Here is a 17,286-nt window from a genome sequence, read left to right on the forward strand (position 1 = left end):
TTGTAAAAGTTATACTCTTAACTTTAGTGTTTCTCTCTTCTTGTATCCTTTAAGCTATATAAAGCTATTTGCTATTCAACATCTACTTGTTTACTGTTTCTGTAGTATATCCCCTTGGGAATTGATTTTATGAAAAAAAAAATGACAGTACAGGATGGATGCTCCCAAATCATCCCTGGCAACTCTGCCATCATCACCCAATCGCTGTCTATGAGACATAATTCTCCATTTGCAGTGTTGCACACTAATGAGGCTCCTATTAGCTATGAATGGTAGAAACCAATCGACACATGTCAGTTCCACAGTGCTGTCACTCTACTCAATCCACTCACAACACTCAAGGCAAGTATACTTCCAGGAAGTGTATATGCTTCCCTAAGCAAGGTAATGTTGTGTGTTCTGGATCACAAATTGCAAACAGTATCATGGAATAACTGAAAAAGAAATCCACTTTTTAAAGGAGTTTAAAATTGGCCCTTTTATTTATTCTTTTGCAATGAAAATTCTTGTGAAGCCGTCAAAAAATTATTCTGGGAAGAGTGAAAAGTCAATATTACTTAGACCAAAGCACCAGACTGCACATGGTTCATGAAACTTTAAGCACCACTGTTATGGCTAGTTCACCAGGTCCTGTCCTCCATCTCTCATCCTCTTCCTTTCACTTATTTCCACATACTCTTTCAATTTTTCTTTCCCACTCATTAAGGAGTGGGAATCCAGGCTGGGTCACAGAAAGAGAAAGAACTAAAGTATCAGGGGTGGGGAGAACTGACATGTATGTTGTGATGTACATGTGAGTATGTGTATGCATGTGCCAAAACCCCAAAGTACATCTTGCTCAAGGCCCTGTGAATTCTGGCAGCACCACACCTGGAGGCTTCCTGGACTCACAACTCCTGCTTTGACCGGGAGGGCTTTTACACAACTCCACCTGGTGCACCAGTCATGCCCTTTCCTAGATTGGGGGACCCTTCAGTCACTCATGCTCCAGTCACCTCACAGCTTGACTACTGCAATGCACTCTATGTGGGGCTGCCCTTGAAGTCCACCCAGAAGCTTCATCTGGTCCAGAATGTGGTGGCATGAGCAGTAATGTGCATAGCTCAGTATGCTCATGTAAGACCTCTGCTTTTCCAGCTGCATTGGTTGCCAGTTTGCTTCTGGATGCACTTTAAGATGCTGGTTGTTACCTATAAAGCTGTACATGGCACACGGCCTGGTTATTTGAGGGACTGCTTGTCTCCCGTAGCATTTGCCCAGCCAATTTGAACCTGCAGGGTTGTGTGCCTTCTCTGTAGCAGGGCCTGCCATCTGAAACAAGGTTCCCCCAAGATCCAGATGGCCCCCACTCTGCTGTTGTTTAGAAGAGCCATGAAGACCTGGCTCTTCATCCAGGCCTTTGGCAAGGGAGTATGAGACCCCTTGCTTCATTCCATCTGGTCTGTTGTGCTTGCCATCTTTTATCTTTATCTTTTGATTTTTATTGTTTTGCACTGTCCAGAGTCATTGAGAGTTGGGCAGCATACAAGTTTAATAAATAATAATACCCCCCCCCCCAGGTCTGCTGAGGAGAGCATAGTCCCACTACAAGACTAACCCCCCTTGATGAATAAGGTTCAAGACATTTGTTTGAATTCCTTACCTGGTGCCATAGACAATCCGGAAGAGGAAATATGGGAATGGATTGGTGCTTTTTAGCAGCATGCTTATAACATATGGATTTAATATATAATCCTATGGATTATATTCGAAAGAAGTGTGGAGTCTGAAGTTGGAGATAAGCTGTTGAAAGAAAAGTACTGGAAATTTGGGGAAGATAAGAGGTGCTATTGGTTAGCATCTCTGTCTTAGACGCATTCCAGAAATAGTCCCCATTCTTCCTAGGATATGAGGCAGCTCAGAGACAGAGCCCTATTCAGGTGTTCACTTGAACACGTGGACAGCTCAAAGAGGAGAAAGAATGGGTCACACCTGCAAGCCTGTACTCACTTGTCTCCATACTCCTCATGTTAAGTCTGAAGAGTGTTCAAAATAGGAAGAGTTCTCTTTCCACTTTGAACACTCCAAATTGTGAATATCTAATGGGGGCTTCCCTGTCAGCCTATCCTCAGTGAGGTTGTAAAGTTCTTAGAGGATAAGAATCTTAAAAGTTCTCCTGGACCTGATGTTGTCATTAGATATTGGTTTTGCCAAGCTTTAGTTGGTGCACCAACTATACCTTGTACTGGTAGAAGCAGACATGGCCATAGTACCAGACATGTTAGTTGCCTCTTGATTGGACCACTACAACACATTCTGTAGGACTGCCACCAAAACCACTTAGAAGTTTCAAGCAAGGCAAAATGTACTGCTAGAATTTTGATTGGGAGAAAGTAATATAATCATTATGGGCAGGTCGATTTGATTATGAAAAAACAGGGTGTTTGGAGCTTAGTCCTTAGTTGTTTTTATCTTCAATTTGCTACCTAGGGTGGGTCATTTATCTTCATTTGGGCCAATAATCTGATTTTAACAAGACCAATACATTCTGGGAGGCTTAGAAGCACAGTAACAAGACACCCTCATCTTTAGCATCTGGTTTCAAGAGGCCCATTGCCTCTGATATGAGGATTCCATGTTAATCATAAATGGCAGAAGAACTTCCACGATGCAAGTAAAGTTGGAGTAGGGATAAGAAGCTTTATGTGTATATTCCCTTTTTCAGCTGTGATAGTACTTGTGAAAAAGTGCAGGAAGTTGGGATAATCTCCAGGCACATGCTGAATGCTTATATCTTACGGTGTCATGAGCACTGATGGTGAGCAGGAGGGGGCCCGTATCCAGGTGGGAAAACGCATGTGAAGTAGAGAGAATTTGAGCTGTCATTCAAAGAGACACAGAACAGACCCACCTTGACTTTTGGGGTTTATCTGTATGGGTTTTCTCAAGCTTCTTCAGTTTGGTAGGATTTTCTGTCTACTGTAGCAGTAATAAAACACTAGAGACTTATTCCTCGTCTCGGCATGGTTCCTGCTTGTCAGGACATATGGAGTCTAATCTTGTGAAAGCCAAGGAATTCTATGTGCTCAAGAACTGGGATCTGTGTTTCAAGATTTGGAGACGAAGTTAAAGGCAAGGTTATAAAATGTCTCAGCCTACATAAACCAGTCTCATCTTTGGCAAGAAGCCTTAGAGTGATTATCTTTATATCACATCTTCCCCCAGGTGTGTATTGACACACTGACTGCAAGACAGCCAAGGTCAGAGTTTAGTATACTCAATAGGTATTTTACTCACTTGGTCATGGATACAAGTTTGTTGATCATGTTTTTGTTTATTCATAGCAATCTGAAAAGGGGAACAGGTAAATGTGTCAAACTAATTTGCATAATCTTTGCATATTCTTGTCTTGTAGTAAGATTCCTGGGATAAGGATTTGGACTTTGCCATTGGGTGAAAATGAAAGGCAAAACATGCCAGACAATTTTTGTCACTGTTAGAGAGAATACCTACTCACATGACCAAGGTTTTACTAGAGATGTAGGTTCATGACATCTGATGTTCAGCATACCAGCATGCTGGTTTCTTGCCATGGAAAAATAAGGAGTGAAACCTCTTATTTTATTTATTAATGCTTGTATACCTCACCTTTCTGTTGAGAGCTCAAGGAAGGCAACTGAGCTTATTTTATCATCACAATAACTCAGTGAAATAGGACTGGGCTGACAAATTATGGCTCACCCACAGTGAGTACAGATCTGAGTCTTTCTGGTCTCATTCCCTTTTTTGGGCTCATCTTATGTTAAATAAAGGCTGTAGAATATTTCATCCAACCCTGCTGCTTGCCTCTTTATTGTCACCACAAAGCATAGTGGAAATGACTTGTCATCACTTTCCCTTGCAGATGGCAAGTATTTCCATTGCATTTAAGATTTACTTCCGAGGAGTTGTGTTAAGTAATCTGTTTTCACTTGTCAGTTTATATCTGTTCAGTGTTTAGGAGTGTTTCCTAGTCAAAATCCCTGATCAGTATGGCTGAAAATGTAAATCAATCCATGAAGGGGTGGGGTGGGTAATAGGATACAAATGTAGAATCAATCCTGCCACAGGAAAGGATAATGAATTGGCATAACATTAACTATGAAGCTTACTGCAAAGCAAAATAAGCAGTGTGGCAGTAAGGAATCCTCATAATGAGAATCTTATTAGTTTGTCAATAGCATCCATATAGTCATGGCTTCCCAGATACTACATGAGGCTCCAGCAGAAATTTTTGGGATGACTTAGTTTCTTTTCCCACCTCTATCCAGGCTCAGTTCTTCAGGTTTCCTCCTTAAGGGTGGTGCAGTGCTGAATAATTCTTCACTCTGGGTGTCATTCACACATTGAAATAAACTTGTTCCCTTTTGAGAAAGTAGACACATCTGTTGGCACATCTTTAGGACTACGATCCTAAACGTCCAGGAAATAAATTACTATGTAGCTGCTATAATAATAATAATAATAATAATAATAATAATAATAATAATAATAAGGTCCCAATTGGCCCCGCCCATAACTTTCTGTGCAGCAACTGGAAAATCCACTTGCAATATTTTGGAATTTTGGCCTGAGATAATGTTCATGAAACTACTTCCACTGTTGCCTAGCATTCATTTTTAAAAGTAAGGCTACATAGTAATAATATATATATCCTTGTTTCTGCGTAGCACTTCTGCCCTTTAAAACGCTTATCTACTTTGCCCCGCAGGGCCCCGCAGGCTGCCTAACTTCTACTTGTCGCAAAGGACAGAAGCAGGTGATGGCCGATTTCCCAGCCCTCTTGATTTCCTCGCCATTCCCGTAGGATACACACCCAAGTTGGGATCCCTACCATCTCAAGCTGTGGCTTTCCACGGCTTCCCGAATGCATCTACTGGGTGTAAGGGATTAAGTCTAGCAGGCAGTGGAACTCTCTCCAAGGAAGGCTGCAACCTCACGCAGTTCCTTGGGAGTAAAGCCCACAGTTCCCAAGCATGGTTTGCTTCCGAGTGAACGCAGTGGCACTGCCTACCTGCCTGCCTGCCTGCCCAGGATGGGAAGAGATGTTCCAGAGGAGTAAGTCGCTCTTTCTACGGCTGCCCCTACAAGTTCCCAGCAAATCTAGAACGGAGCTCCTGTGCCTGCTATTGATCCGTCGGAGTGACTTCCTATCCAACAGGAATAGATCAGTGTCAGTCGCGCTGTTGCCCGCGCCCCCCCCCCCCCCGCCGCCGCTGCTGTTAGGGCTCTGCCTTGCACACGCACAAATCGCCGCCTGTTAGTTCAATGGCTTCTGCCGAGAGGCTGTCAGCGGCGCGGGGGAAGTACAGGCGATCCTTTTTCTAGCTGTTGGAAAATCCCCGAGAGAAACGGGTGGGGGGGGCAGACCTTTCGCTCGGCAGCGGCATTGGCCGCTCGCTTCCCATTCCACCGCCAGGCGAGCGAGGAGAAAATCCCCGGCGGTGGTCCTCCCATCGGCTTTTCTCGTCTGCTGTTGTTGTTTTCCTGCCCACGCGCGCCAGTGTAGTTTCCTGCACTCGCCCCGTTAGCACAGAGGCAGCCACTCGGTCGCGAACACACCGCCGGATTCCGCTGGAAGTGCAGCGCGGTTGGCGAATCGCTGGTGTATTTCAACCGCCGCGTTTGGCTCGGGAGCAGCAGCTCCTCCCCTCGGTGGTGCTGTCCTCTTACTTGATCAAATCCTCGAACGTGAACAGTTTCACTGAAAAGCACACTGAAAAAAAAATAAGAAAGAAAGGACAAGAAAGAAAAGGGAGAGAGAAAAATCCAGCAACAGTGAAAGAACAGAATCCAACTACAGGACTTTTCGTTTTCGTTCTGTTTTTGTTTTACAAAAACAAAAAACCCAAAACAAAATCCCAACACCTCAATCTCAGAGGCTGAGAAAAAGGTGGAAGAAGAAACCTTTGGCTGCAAAACAATAATAATCTGCTGGCCGCTACCCTCCCTCCCTCCCTCCCGCTTAGAAAGGACCCCCCCTCCCAACACACATACCCAACTCTCTGCAAGGCATGGAGAGAGGGGCTGGCTGGTCCTCTGGCTGCTACGTCGCTTGGATCGCCTCGGCATGGCTTTTTTTTGGCGCCGGGTCCTTTGCCGGGGCTGAGATAACTTGCAGGTCTTGTTTCCAGTCGTCTTTATCGCCCACATCTTTTCGGGTGAAGCTGCTGCAGCTGCCGTCACCGCTGGAGGTTCCTCGGGGAGTGAAACTCGGGCCAAGCGACGGCGAAGACAGGGAAATCCTGCAGGAGAATCCCCGTGGAGGATGGGGTACAGCGGGCGAGGAAGAAAAGGGGGAGGCGGTGGAGGAGGAAGGCGAAGCGAGGGGAGCGCCCCGAAAGGATCGGGATCCGCCGCGGGCAGAAGGCTCCGTACCCGCGACGCCCGAGGAAGCTGCAGGCGGACCCCCGAAGAAAACCGAGACGGCGCGCCGGAGCCCCGACCTCGGCGGTTCCGACCAACTCCGGAGTAGGGCGAAGGGCAGTGGAGGCGCCTTGGATTCCACCTGGGCAGAGACGCAACAGATGCCCGGAGGCGCCGAGGAAGAAGGAGCGTCTGTCGGTGAAACGCCGGGTGGCAGCCCCCGGGCACGGCGGAGCAGCGAGGATTGGCAGCCCTTCGGCCCGGACCGGCGCGGGGCAGAAGAAGGGAGTTGGGACGCCGCCTTGCCAGACGGCCAGAGAGCCCAAATTCACGGCAGAGGCTCCAAAGAGGAAGGGCGGCTAGGCAAACTGCGCGGGGGCGGAGGCGAAGAGTTGAAACTGTCCAGCACGACCTTTGCCCTCAACGGAGACTCGGCCCACAACCAGGCGATGGTGCACTGGTCCGGCTACAACAGCAGCGTAAGTCAAAGAGCCGGCCAGGGAGCGGGAGGGGCTAAGGGTGTGCAGTGGGGCTCCTCTGTTAATCCGGCAGGCATCCACCAGTGGCTTCTTGGACGCCCAGCGCAAAAGTTTCTGTCTGAGTCGGACACTGTGCGTAGCTAGTGAGAGAAACGCGCGCGCGCGTCTAAATATTTGGCAAAGGGGCACCGGAGCCCTCACCACTGGCTTCTCAGGACCGCGGAGAGGGAGATCAGGAGTCCGTTCGGGGCTCTTTTCATCCGTGGTTATAAGGGCGACTGTGAGCCGCTGCTGGAAACTTAGATCAAGCGGTGTGCTTCAGCAGTGGGCGCTTTTTTTTTTTTTAGCTACTATTACTTTCGGAAGAGAATTATGCTGGTTGCTTGACATTCACACCGTTGATTTCTGTCTTGTTTCCCCCAGTTATAATACACCGGGGGGGGGGGATGCTTCAGTGGCCCTCTACTGGAAAATGAATAATGAGTGGGAGCCAGAGAGAAGGATGGTGGCCTTCGCAGTACTTCAGAACCCGGCATTTGATTTATTAAGAAGTGATACACCCCCTTTCCTCCCTTCCATATAACGAAGGAAGTAAGCAGAAAATACTATAGAATGTTGCATTCACACTAATCAGTGGCAATTCAGCTTTTTCTTTTCTGCAGAAAGAATACATTCATACATGCATAAATGCATAAACTATAGGAAATGTCAAGGATGATTCTAGTCATTATTTATACATACAGGCATACATACATATATATTGACTAGAATATCCCTGAAATTTCCTATAGTTTATGCATTTATAATCTTTCTCTTTTTTCCCCCCTCATAAACAGTTGTATCAAAAGGTGGCGCCCTTGAAATCTGATTTGAGTAGCTGTGCTGGAGGATGGAGCTATATTACATGCAATGTATTTGCTGGATAGAGCAATGAAAGGGACATTGTTAAGTTAGGAACACAACTAGCTAGCATCTTGCTTTATAATCCTTGTAGGACAGCCATAAGAAGAATGTTCAGTTTTTTCTTGACCTTATGTAAAAATGTTATGGTCAGTTCTGCTATAAAATCTTAGAAGCAGAGAGAATTCTATTTGGAGGCTTGAACACAACCTGTTGTAGGCAATGTGCTCATTATTTCCTCCTTTATTGTTTTTGCATCTACTGTAATCAGGTAGAGAACATTTAAAAACACAAAGTGGAATATCTGGGTCTGAGAATTCGATATCCACCTACAGATTCATATTATTCTTTTCCCCCAGTTGTTAATTGGTCATTTATGGTCCCAAGTTTTGATGTCTGTTTTTCTATGTGATCAGAAACAACATCATCATCAACAACAACAACACTTTTTCTGGTGTTTATATAATCAGAAAATGCTGTCTTTAGCTTAACACCATTTCTTTAACAACACAGAGTTGGGTGGATGCTTCTCTCACAGTGGCCCTGCTGTAGATGCCCCTGTTACTAAAAATAAAAGCAGTATTGTGTCTTGAAGGTGTGTCATGTCTACATTTGGTAGGATTTTGATATTTAACAACTTTGGGTATTATTGGAAAACCTACTGTCCTCCTTTTTTCATGATTTAAGGGTTCAGTGGTTGGTGTTCCACCAAAATAGCTGATCAGTGGCATGGATATCCAATATGAATTTTGATAGCCTATTATAAGACTTCAGAATGCTTCTGATGCTTTTGGAAAGGAAACTTTTATTTTTCACAGGTACATTTTAGAACATAACCTTATGAGAATTTCTAAACACTCTGCTCCGCCTATTAAATACTAAATTGCTCATTACAAAATTAAGTTCTTCTCAATGGTTGTCATTGTAGTTGGATTGTATCATGTAGGAAACCAACATGAAGCAGATAATCTAGTCCACTGCAGTAGTGTTCTGATCTCTTTGATATTTCAGATGGAAATATTTGATAGCAAGGAAGCTGCATTTCATAGATTAAATGGGTTATTTTGGCGTTTGCATGAAGGGAAAAACAAGTGAGCACATTAATGAATAAATTATATCCCTCTATGATTTCTATAAGGAGAGGCTGAGAATTTGGATGTTTTTCTCCATACTCACTCCTGGGAGAAAGCATAACATCCGGTTTATGATTAATTTGGCTATATATTCTTTGAAAAGCTAGGCTGCATTTTGCTATAGAAGTCAAATGTTCAATTTGACTCAGAAAGGCAATGTTATCAGGAGGGAAAAAAAAATCATATTCCTGGTTGAAGCCTGGCTACTTTTCCTTGTTTGCTGCAGCCTTCCCTCTCCCCTGTTTGATAAGGGACTTGACTGTAGCCTAGGGAGGTCAGGCAAGTGGTCAAAAGGAGCATAGCAAAACTGTGATTTAGTTCAGATTAGACCTCACAACCAGTGTATACCTTACCACGAGACTTTATTACTGTCTGCAGTTGGGAACCTATTTCCTGAACTCTTTGAAGATGCAAAACATCAGATGAAATACAACGATGTCATGCTCTGTGAAGCAGCCCAGTTGTCATGACTGAATTTATTGATGGGATGCACAGCATGGGCAGTGGCATGTACTCACACTTTTCTGTTTGTAAAGGTTTGACTCATCAGTGCCTGGCTTTTGGCAGTCTGCTGTCTGGAACCAATATACTGTGTATATATGTGTGTGTATAAGAAATGTTAATAAAAAATACAGTCTGCATGGAGTTTAGAAAGTAGGGTCAACAAATTCATTGTGGGATCTTAAAAAGCAGATAAAACACAGTGAAAAACAGTTTTACTTGTTAGACAATTTATTTTGAAAGCAAAATAGAAGACATTTACAAATTAACTTGGGGATGTGTGAGAGGACAAGTGATATGGGTTATGAATACATAGATAATTTGTATGTATCAGTAAGATAGCGCTAGTTAAATCAATCAATTCATTGGCATCCCACTTTCTCTGTATATAGATTCATATGCACTAGCATGGGGCAATGGAATTGAAATCTGGCTCACTTGCATTTCTTAGATATCTCATCCATGAACTGTTGGTAGTATGACTATGCAATCCACAAGGGTTTCTTGTGTGGAATCAACCCATATATCCAATCTCAATGAAATGAACTTTTGGACAGAAGAATGTGTAGATTGACTCCTTCAGCACTGTGTTGGGTTTTAATTCCCATGATTCCCAGCCAGTATTTGATCAAATTGGTTAGGAATTATAGTTGGTGCATCATATCTGGAATGCTTTAAAAAAGTGTAGGGTGGGTCTTTCATTTACTTCCATGTGTTTGTGGTTACATGTGCTAATTGTGTATATATATTTAAGCAACTCTTGTTAAGGATCTTTAATTGAATGCCACAATCCTTAAAACTGGAGCATCATTGGGGATAATCAAACATACATTTTATTTCACAAGTCGAGGAGGTAGGGCTGGGCCAGTACCACAAATTCAGAAGATTTGTGGCTCCCTCAGAAGCATGTTGCTCTTCAGGCTGGCAGGAGGATCCCAGTCCCTCAAAGATGGAGTGTTGTCTTCTGATTCTGATAGGGAAGCTGACCCTCTAGTCCTAGTGGTTGGATCTAAGAATGCAAATTCAGTTGGCTTCTGGGCTTAGAAGCACTTGCTTGAGGACACAAAGTCAGGACTCCTTATGAATAACAACTTTGACTCTCTAATAATCTATAGCTGGGTTTTGTGTGGGCTTTAAAACCTTCAGCTCTATTCTCCTGTTTCTACTACTTGTGCAACTACTATATCCTGTTCCTGTATCATGCTGTTGGGATAGAACAGCCCCCTTCCTCTGGTTTCTTACTAGCCTATGACTCTTGCAAATCTCTGGTCTGACATTATTAAAACAACAACAACAATGATGTGGGGTACAAATTGTATAAACAAAATCAACATGATGTGATTTGCTTGAAGCAGGAGAAAGAAAATGTTATGAAAGGGCATTCTTAATTTTAAATTAGAAAAGGAAAAATCAGAGATGCTATAATGTGAACCCAGAACATTGAGTTGAATAAATTATTGGACAATTAATTATAGTGAGCTGTGTAATCTGTGGCCATTAGCTCTTTCTAAGGTTTTGAAATCAGATATCTGTCTATACCTTGCTGACTGTAGGAAGAGAGAAAAATGCTCATCCATTTTTTGGCTCAGTCTCTGTACTTAGCTTGTTTCAGTCTATCCCATTGTGCATGAGTTCCCCTGATGAAATATGGCCTTTGACAAGATTAGAGGAAAGAGCAAGGAGGAAAGCAATGTTTTGTTACAAGCTGCATGGCAACTTTTTTTTTAAGTTGAGAAAACTGGACAGAATTAAAATCAGAGTATGATAAGAGATTCAGAATGTAAATATTACCCATCTTAGATTAAAGAGGCAGATAAAGGATCCTTTTCAAGGTGGTGTTCAGAGTTCATGGCTTTCTTGAGTTGTTTGAGATGGAAATTAAGTTGGGGTGTGCAAATGTTCTTTGGGCCAAAGTATCTGGGGCCAGAAAAAATGTGGGGTTTTTTAGATTTTTTTATCCTGCTTTTTTTATTTTTTAAATAACTCAAGCCTACAAACATACCTAATGCTTTTTTCTCCTCCTATTTTTTCCTACAACAACAACCCTATGAGGTGAGTTGGGTTGAGAGAAAGTAACTGGCCCAGCCGGCTTTCATGCCTCAGGCGGGACTAGAACTCACAGTCTCCTGGTTTCTAGCCTGGTGCCTTCACCACTAGACCACACTGGCTCTAATAATATTAATCTTCAAATCTTCAATATTAATACTTGAGTTAATGTTACATAACATTATGTCAGTGCATGTAATATGATTTTCTCCGATGTATAAAATCATTGTAGCAACTTTTGGGGTAGCTCTGAGACTACTCCCACATAAAGATGGAAGTGGGGAAGGAGAACTTGTAGAGACAACGTCAAGTGGATGAAAGCAAAGCTAGCAATAAGTAAAAACATAGCCCAAACTGAACTTTTAAATGGAACTTATCTGTGTCTATATTCTGGCAATGTTCATACTTCCATTTGAAAGGTACTTGGCGTATATTTTATTTGTTGATTGACTTACAATTCTGGCAACAAAGCATCATGCTCTATTTCAAAGTCACTTATGAAAGCAGTCTCAAAATTGGGAATAGTATAAAGCAAGAGAATAAAATGTATAAATTCCTTAAACATCATGGAAAGTATGAGCAAAGAAACAGAACTTCAAACCTTGGTCAACATACAAAGTATGTTAAAAAATACAAAGATTCATATCATAACATGGAAAGGAGCGGTAACAGAAAATGCTGATTTCTGCCCCTCAATAGCCTGGGCTACCAACAGATCGCCTCTGAGATCTAATGGTCCTATAAAGGAGGAGGCAGTAACCTGATCCCGAGTGGTTTAAGATTTTGTATGTTAATAAAATAGTAACAATACTGTAATAAGAAATTATCAAATTTATACGTCACCTGATAGAAAATAGGCACTTAGTACTTGTCCCACAGAACCAGCATAATGTGTGTATGGCATGGTAACTCCTTATTCTCTTTAGTGCGAACCGCAAGGAAAATCCTACATAGAACATATTACTCTAACTCAATCATTTGTTTATCAAAGCATTTAAGGCCATGGCAAATTTTTCTGTCCAAGAAGTAGAGGAGGTAAAATTTTCTTCTGTGGCATCTATGAAGAAATAAAATAGTTTGCAATATATAATGCATTAAGGTTTTAATACAATGCTCTACCTGTTTATGCTACACATATATTGCATATATTTATTTCTGTATGTTGAAACTTTGTTTCAAAAAGCAAATGTGGGTGGAAAAGAGGAACTGAAGCATAGAAAGCATCCAGTAAAACTGGGACTGAGACCTTTGTGCACTCTGCAAATTTTACATGGGACGTTTGCAAAGCTGCAGGTGGGAAAGTATTAACATATATTTCCAGATTTGATAGTAGGGATATTAGAAGAAAATATATTTTTAAAAGGATCCTTAATTCCTGTACTTTGAAACTTTTGAGCAGATCTTTTATATGTATGACTGCCAAGATATATATGAATGAGAAAGGGAGGCTGAAGCTCTAGCAGGCATAGAAGTTTCCTTTATCATTTTCTTGTGGAAAGAGTTGCTACCTGGTTTAAATTTCCTTATGGAATGTGGTCAGAATAAAAATATCTCCTTCTATTCCTCTTCCTCCTCCTCCTCCTCCTCCTCCTCCTCTAAGAATTAAATGCACAGGTCATTGGAAGCAGCTGAGGGCTGTGTAACTATGTATGCAACTATGTGCATGTTCTACAAAGGAAGATAAGGTTGTTGCAAAACAAGAGTATGTCAGCAGTACAGGGTGCGGGCTATAGGAATTGTACTCTGACCCACTGAAAGGTGCAGGTAGGGAAATCCTGATACAAAGTATGTTTAGGATCTTTTATGTTGCCTTCATCTTATGGAATGTTCTACCAAGTTTATCAAACCCTATTTTAGGCAGCTGGTCCCTTCCTCCCTTTTGCTTAGTATTTTCTATATGACATCATTTCCTGGGAATTAATTTAAATTGTTCTCTGACATAGTATGTTAGCACTGGCTATTGTTTGCAATATCTCATCTCTTTCTTTCTCTCTCTCGCTCTCTCTCATCTGTCTGTCTGTCTGCCTGTCTATCTAATCATCTCTCTCTCTCTCTCATCTCTATCATGTTATTATTATTTTTAAATGGTATGATGTTTGCTTAGTAGGAAGCTTACCAGTTGAGTATAGACCAATCACAATATTTCAGCCTAACAAATTGGTAAAGATGAAACACATGACAGAATCCCATAAGCCAGATTTTTTTGTGGATAAAAATAAGCACTAAAGTGAAATAAAATAAGCTACATTATAACTTAGCATTATGCAGGCCTGCAACTAGGGTCTCTGTCACCCCGGGCAAACATGGATTCTGCATCCATTTTGGTGCCCCCCCAGCGCTCATTTTGGCGCCCCCCAGCGCTCATTTTGGCTCCCCCAGTGCTCATTTTGGTGCCTCCCCAGCACAGTGCCCATGGCACATATCCCACTTGCCCCCCCTTGTTGCGGCCCTGGCACTATGTATGACCCACCCTACCATATAAAGGCTGTCAGTATTTCCCACTACATCTTGGGTTCTTGTTGGAAACCTATAGTTCTTAAAGGAAAGACTCATTGAATATCCCCAGAAAAAGATAATTAGGGCTGCTTTCTTTGCTGGGTTCCAGAAGATATAACAAGTCCTACTTTTATGCATTGTGTAAAGGTTTTCCCTTTTGTGTAAATGGCTTTACCTCTCTGTGGTTAAGATTATTTTTCTATTGTTTGTGTTAATTATATACTGTAAGTATTATATATATACAATTATCTATGACAATAAGTAATTAATTATATACATGCATCTGGAGAGCTTTGTGAGAAACCCAAATAGTAATTAATTGTTCATTGTCCTTGTTTGTTTGATACTTTTTGCTCAAAGAATAGAGGCATATCTTGATTGAACAGAGGAGGATAGAAGGCTTTTATTGAACAGAAAGATGAGAAAGCATATTCCTTGTTTCTTGTTCTTTCCTGGTAATAATTATTAGAAATGCTGTTGGCCATGTTCAGATGAGATTGCTAAGCTGCTAATGTACAAATTGTCAATCAGATGCTGTTATTTACCGCTCACCTCAGCAAATTGCAGGTTGGGCATCTTATGGGGCTATAATGTATGACAGGTGTTTTTTAATTAAGGCCCCTAACAATGCAGGATGTGGCAGGGAAAATATTTATAATTATTTTTAATACATAGATCTGCTGAGAGAAGCTCTTTTAGCCAGGATAGGATGGGGAGAAATTTATGTTTCAATCACCCGTGGTTGGTGAGGAGGGGGGGATTGTACTGCAGATGAACACTTTTATGCATATGTATGCGGAAGTAAGCCCTGCTGAGTTCCATGGAGCTTACAATTAAGAAAGTAAGTAAAGAATTTCAGGCCTGGGGTCCTTGTTGAAGGACTTTCTCCTCTGATGCTAATTAGAAACATAGTCATCTGGATTAATAGCTTGACAGCTGGAACTAGATATATGGTTTATGTAATTACTGTTGCATAGAACACCAGATCCTGTGAGTTATCATTGTATGGACTGTGTTCACACTGCATGCTAAGCTATTTAATTAACAATGGCTTGTTTATTAAGCCAAAGTGGCCAGATTGCACTGCACAACCTGTTAATGCATAAACCACACTGGTTGGATTTATCTAGAATGTGGTTTGTTTGATTTTGATTTAGCATAACTTATGAATATGGCTGCCCTATGATTATTTTCATTCCTGGTTAACAGGCTGGGAGTTCTGATAGCTGCAGCTGCAATACACCTGGAAGGCAGCAGGTATGGGAAGACTCATCTAGAGGATTATTTTTGTGTGCAAATATTACACAAGCTCGTACTTTAAATGGAAAACCTATTTTTGGAGTTGGTAGAGAGTCCCAATGACTGCTCCCATTGCTAGCCCACTGTTACAAGAGGGACTGAGGTCCAACTAATTCTGCAGCCAGTTAGGGTTTCCATCTAGTATTGCATAAACTTCAGGCAGGGAAGATAATCAACATATAACAATCTGAGTCTAATTATAAAAGTAGACATAATTGACCTTTTGAGATTCTCCATCAAATTTGTGGTCAAAGACTTGCATTACTTAAAACATAAGAACATAAGCAGTGTCCTGGTGGCTTGGACCCATGGCCCACCTAGTCCAGCAGTCTGTTCTCACAGTGGCCAATCAACTGCACAAGGAAGCCCACTAGTCTCCCAGCAGTGGCATTCAGAGGCAGTCACACTACCATCAGGACTAATAGACATTGATCCCCATGACTTCTGTAAATTGGGCCAAACTGTTTTTGAAGCCAAAATTCATCTTGGGAAAATCTCCAACATTTCTCATAAGAGGTACTTACTTAGCAGTGGCAGTAGCACTGCTGTTGGAAAAAACAAACAAAAAAGGTGGAAGGAGTTGCATTCTGATGTGTTCCTTTGGAATTCAGCTGCAATGGGGGAATCTGAAGGCTATTGGAGAGATGACTATACAAGGACAGGCAGGACATTCGTATGCACATCTCTTGGTTATGTCATACACACTCATGAGTGCCATGCTCTACTCATGGAAATTTCACTGAAATTCTCCTCTCCTTTGAAAGACTTTCCAGTAATAAATTATATTTTATCAAATTGAATGAGAGCTGATAGGAAAAAAAAATCAGGGGAGTTTCTTTGTTTAGTTCTATGGGGACGGTAATTCTTGCATATCTGGGAGATTGGAAACTGGGCCATAGAAGCACTTTGTACAAAGAGCTAGTGAAAAGTAAGAAAGACATTCAACCTGAATCCAGCTTACTTGTATATTTCCTCTGACAGACCCAACTCTCACTTCTGTATAAAAAAAGTGAGCAGAAACATGTTCTTACATACAGCCTTTTTGGCTTATCTTGAGAAATTTTATTCCTCACTCCGGACCACATACTATCCACTATGTATATTAAAATCTCTCCATTTTTCTATCTTTAGTAAACATTCTACAGTACGTATGTACACATGTTCATCTACTTGCTCTAGTTTTTTTGGCATTTATGTATAACATTCTATTTTCACTCAATTTTCTCTGTCAGGCATTACTGCCTTGGTCTTTGATAGATTTTTGTTGTTTATTCATTCAGTCGCTTCCGACTCTTCGTGACTTCATGGACCAGCCCACACCAGAGCTTCCTGTCGGTCGTCAACACCCCCAGCTCGCCCAGGGACGAGTCCGTCATCCCTAGAATATCATCCATCCATCTTGCCCTTGGTCGGCCCCTCTTCCTTTTGCCCTCCACTCTCCCTAGCATCAGCATCTTCTCCAGGGTGTCCTGTCTTCTCATTGTGTGGCCAAAATATTTCAGTTTTGCCTTGAATATCATTCCCTCAAGTGAGCAGTCTGGCTTTATTTCCTGGAGGATGGACTGGTTTGATCTTCTTGCAGTCCAAGGCACTCTCAGAATTTTCCTCCAACACCACAGTTCAAAAGCATCGATCTTCCTTCTCTCAGCCTTCCTTATGGTCCAGCTCTCGCAGCCATATGTTACTACGGGGAACACCATTGCTTTAACAATGCGGACCTTTGTTGTCAGTGTGATGTCTCTGCTCTTAACTATTTTATCGAGATTTGTCATTGTTCTTCTCCCAAGGATTAAGCGTCTTCTGATTTCCTGACTGCAGTCAGCATCTGCAGTAATCTTCGCACCTAGAAATACAAAGTCTTTCACTGCTTCTACATTTTCTCCCTCTATTTGCCAGTTATCAATCAAGCTGGTTGCCATAATCTTTGTTTTTTTGAGGTTTAGTTGCAAGCCAGCTTTTGCACTTTCTTCTTTCACCTTCATCATAAGGCTCCTCAGTTCCTCTTTGCTTTCAGCCATCAAAGTGGTATCATCTGCATATCTGAGATT

General features: G+C 42.0%; 1 protein-coding gene across 1 annotated transcript in view; it reads left to right on the top strand.

Moving 5' to 3' along the window:
* Positions 1 to 6,031: 6,031 nt before the first annotated feature.
* The window catches only part of SORCS3 (sortilin related VPS10 domain containing receptor 3), a 516,059-nt gene continuing 504,804 nt past the window's right edge, over positions 6,032 to 17,286 (top strand). Inside the window, exon 1 of the mRNA XM_063307802.1 lies at positions 6,032 to 6,863. Coding sequence (XP_063163872.1) covers positions 6,033 to 6,863 — 831 coding nt within the window. The 5' untranslated portion in view covers position 6,032. The remainder of the gene's footprint in view (positions 6,864 to 17,286) is intronic.

This window comes from Candoia aspera, chromosome 6, assembly GCF_035149785.1.
Source record: "Candoia aspera isolate rCanAsp1 chromosome 6, rCanAsp1.hap2, whole genome shotgun sequence".
Lineage (NCBI taxonomy): Eukaryota > Metazoa > Chordata > Lepidosauria > Squamata > Boidae > Candoia > Candoia aspera.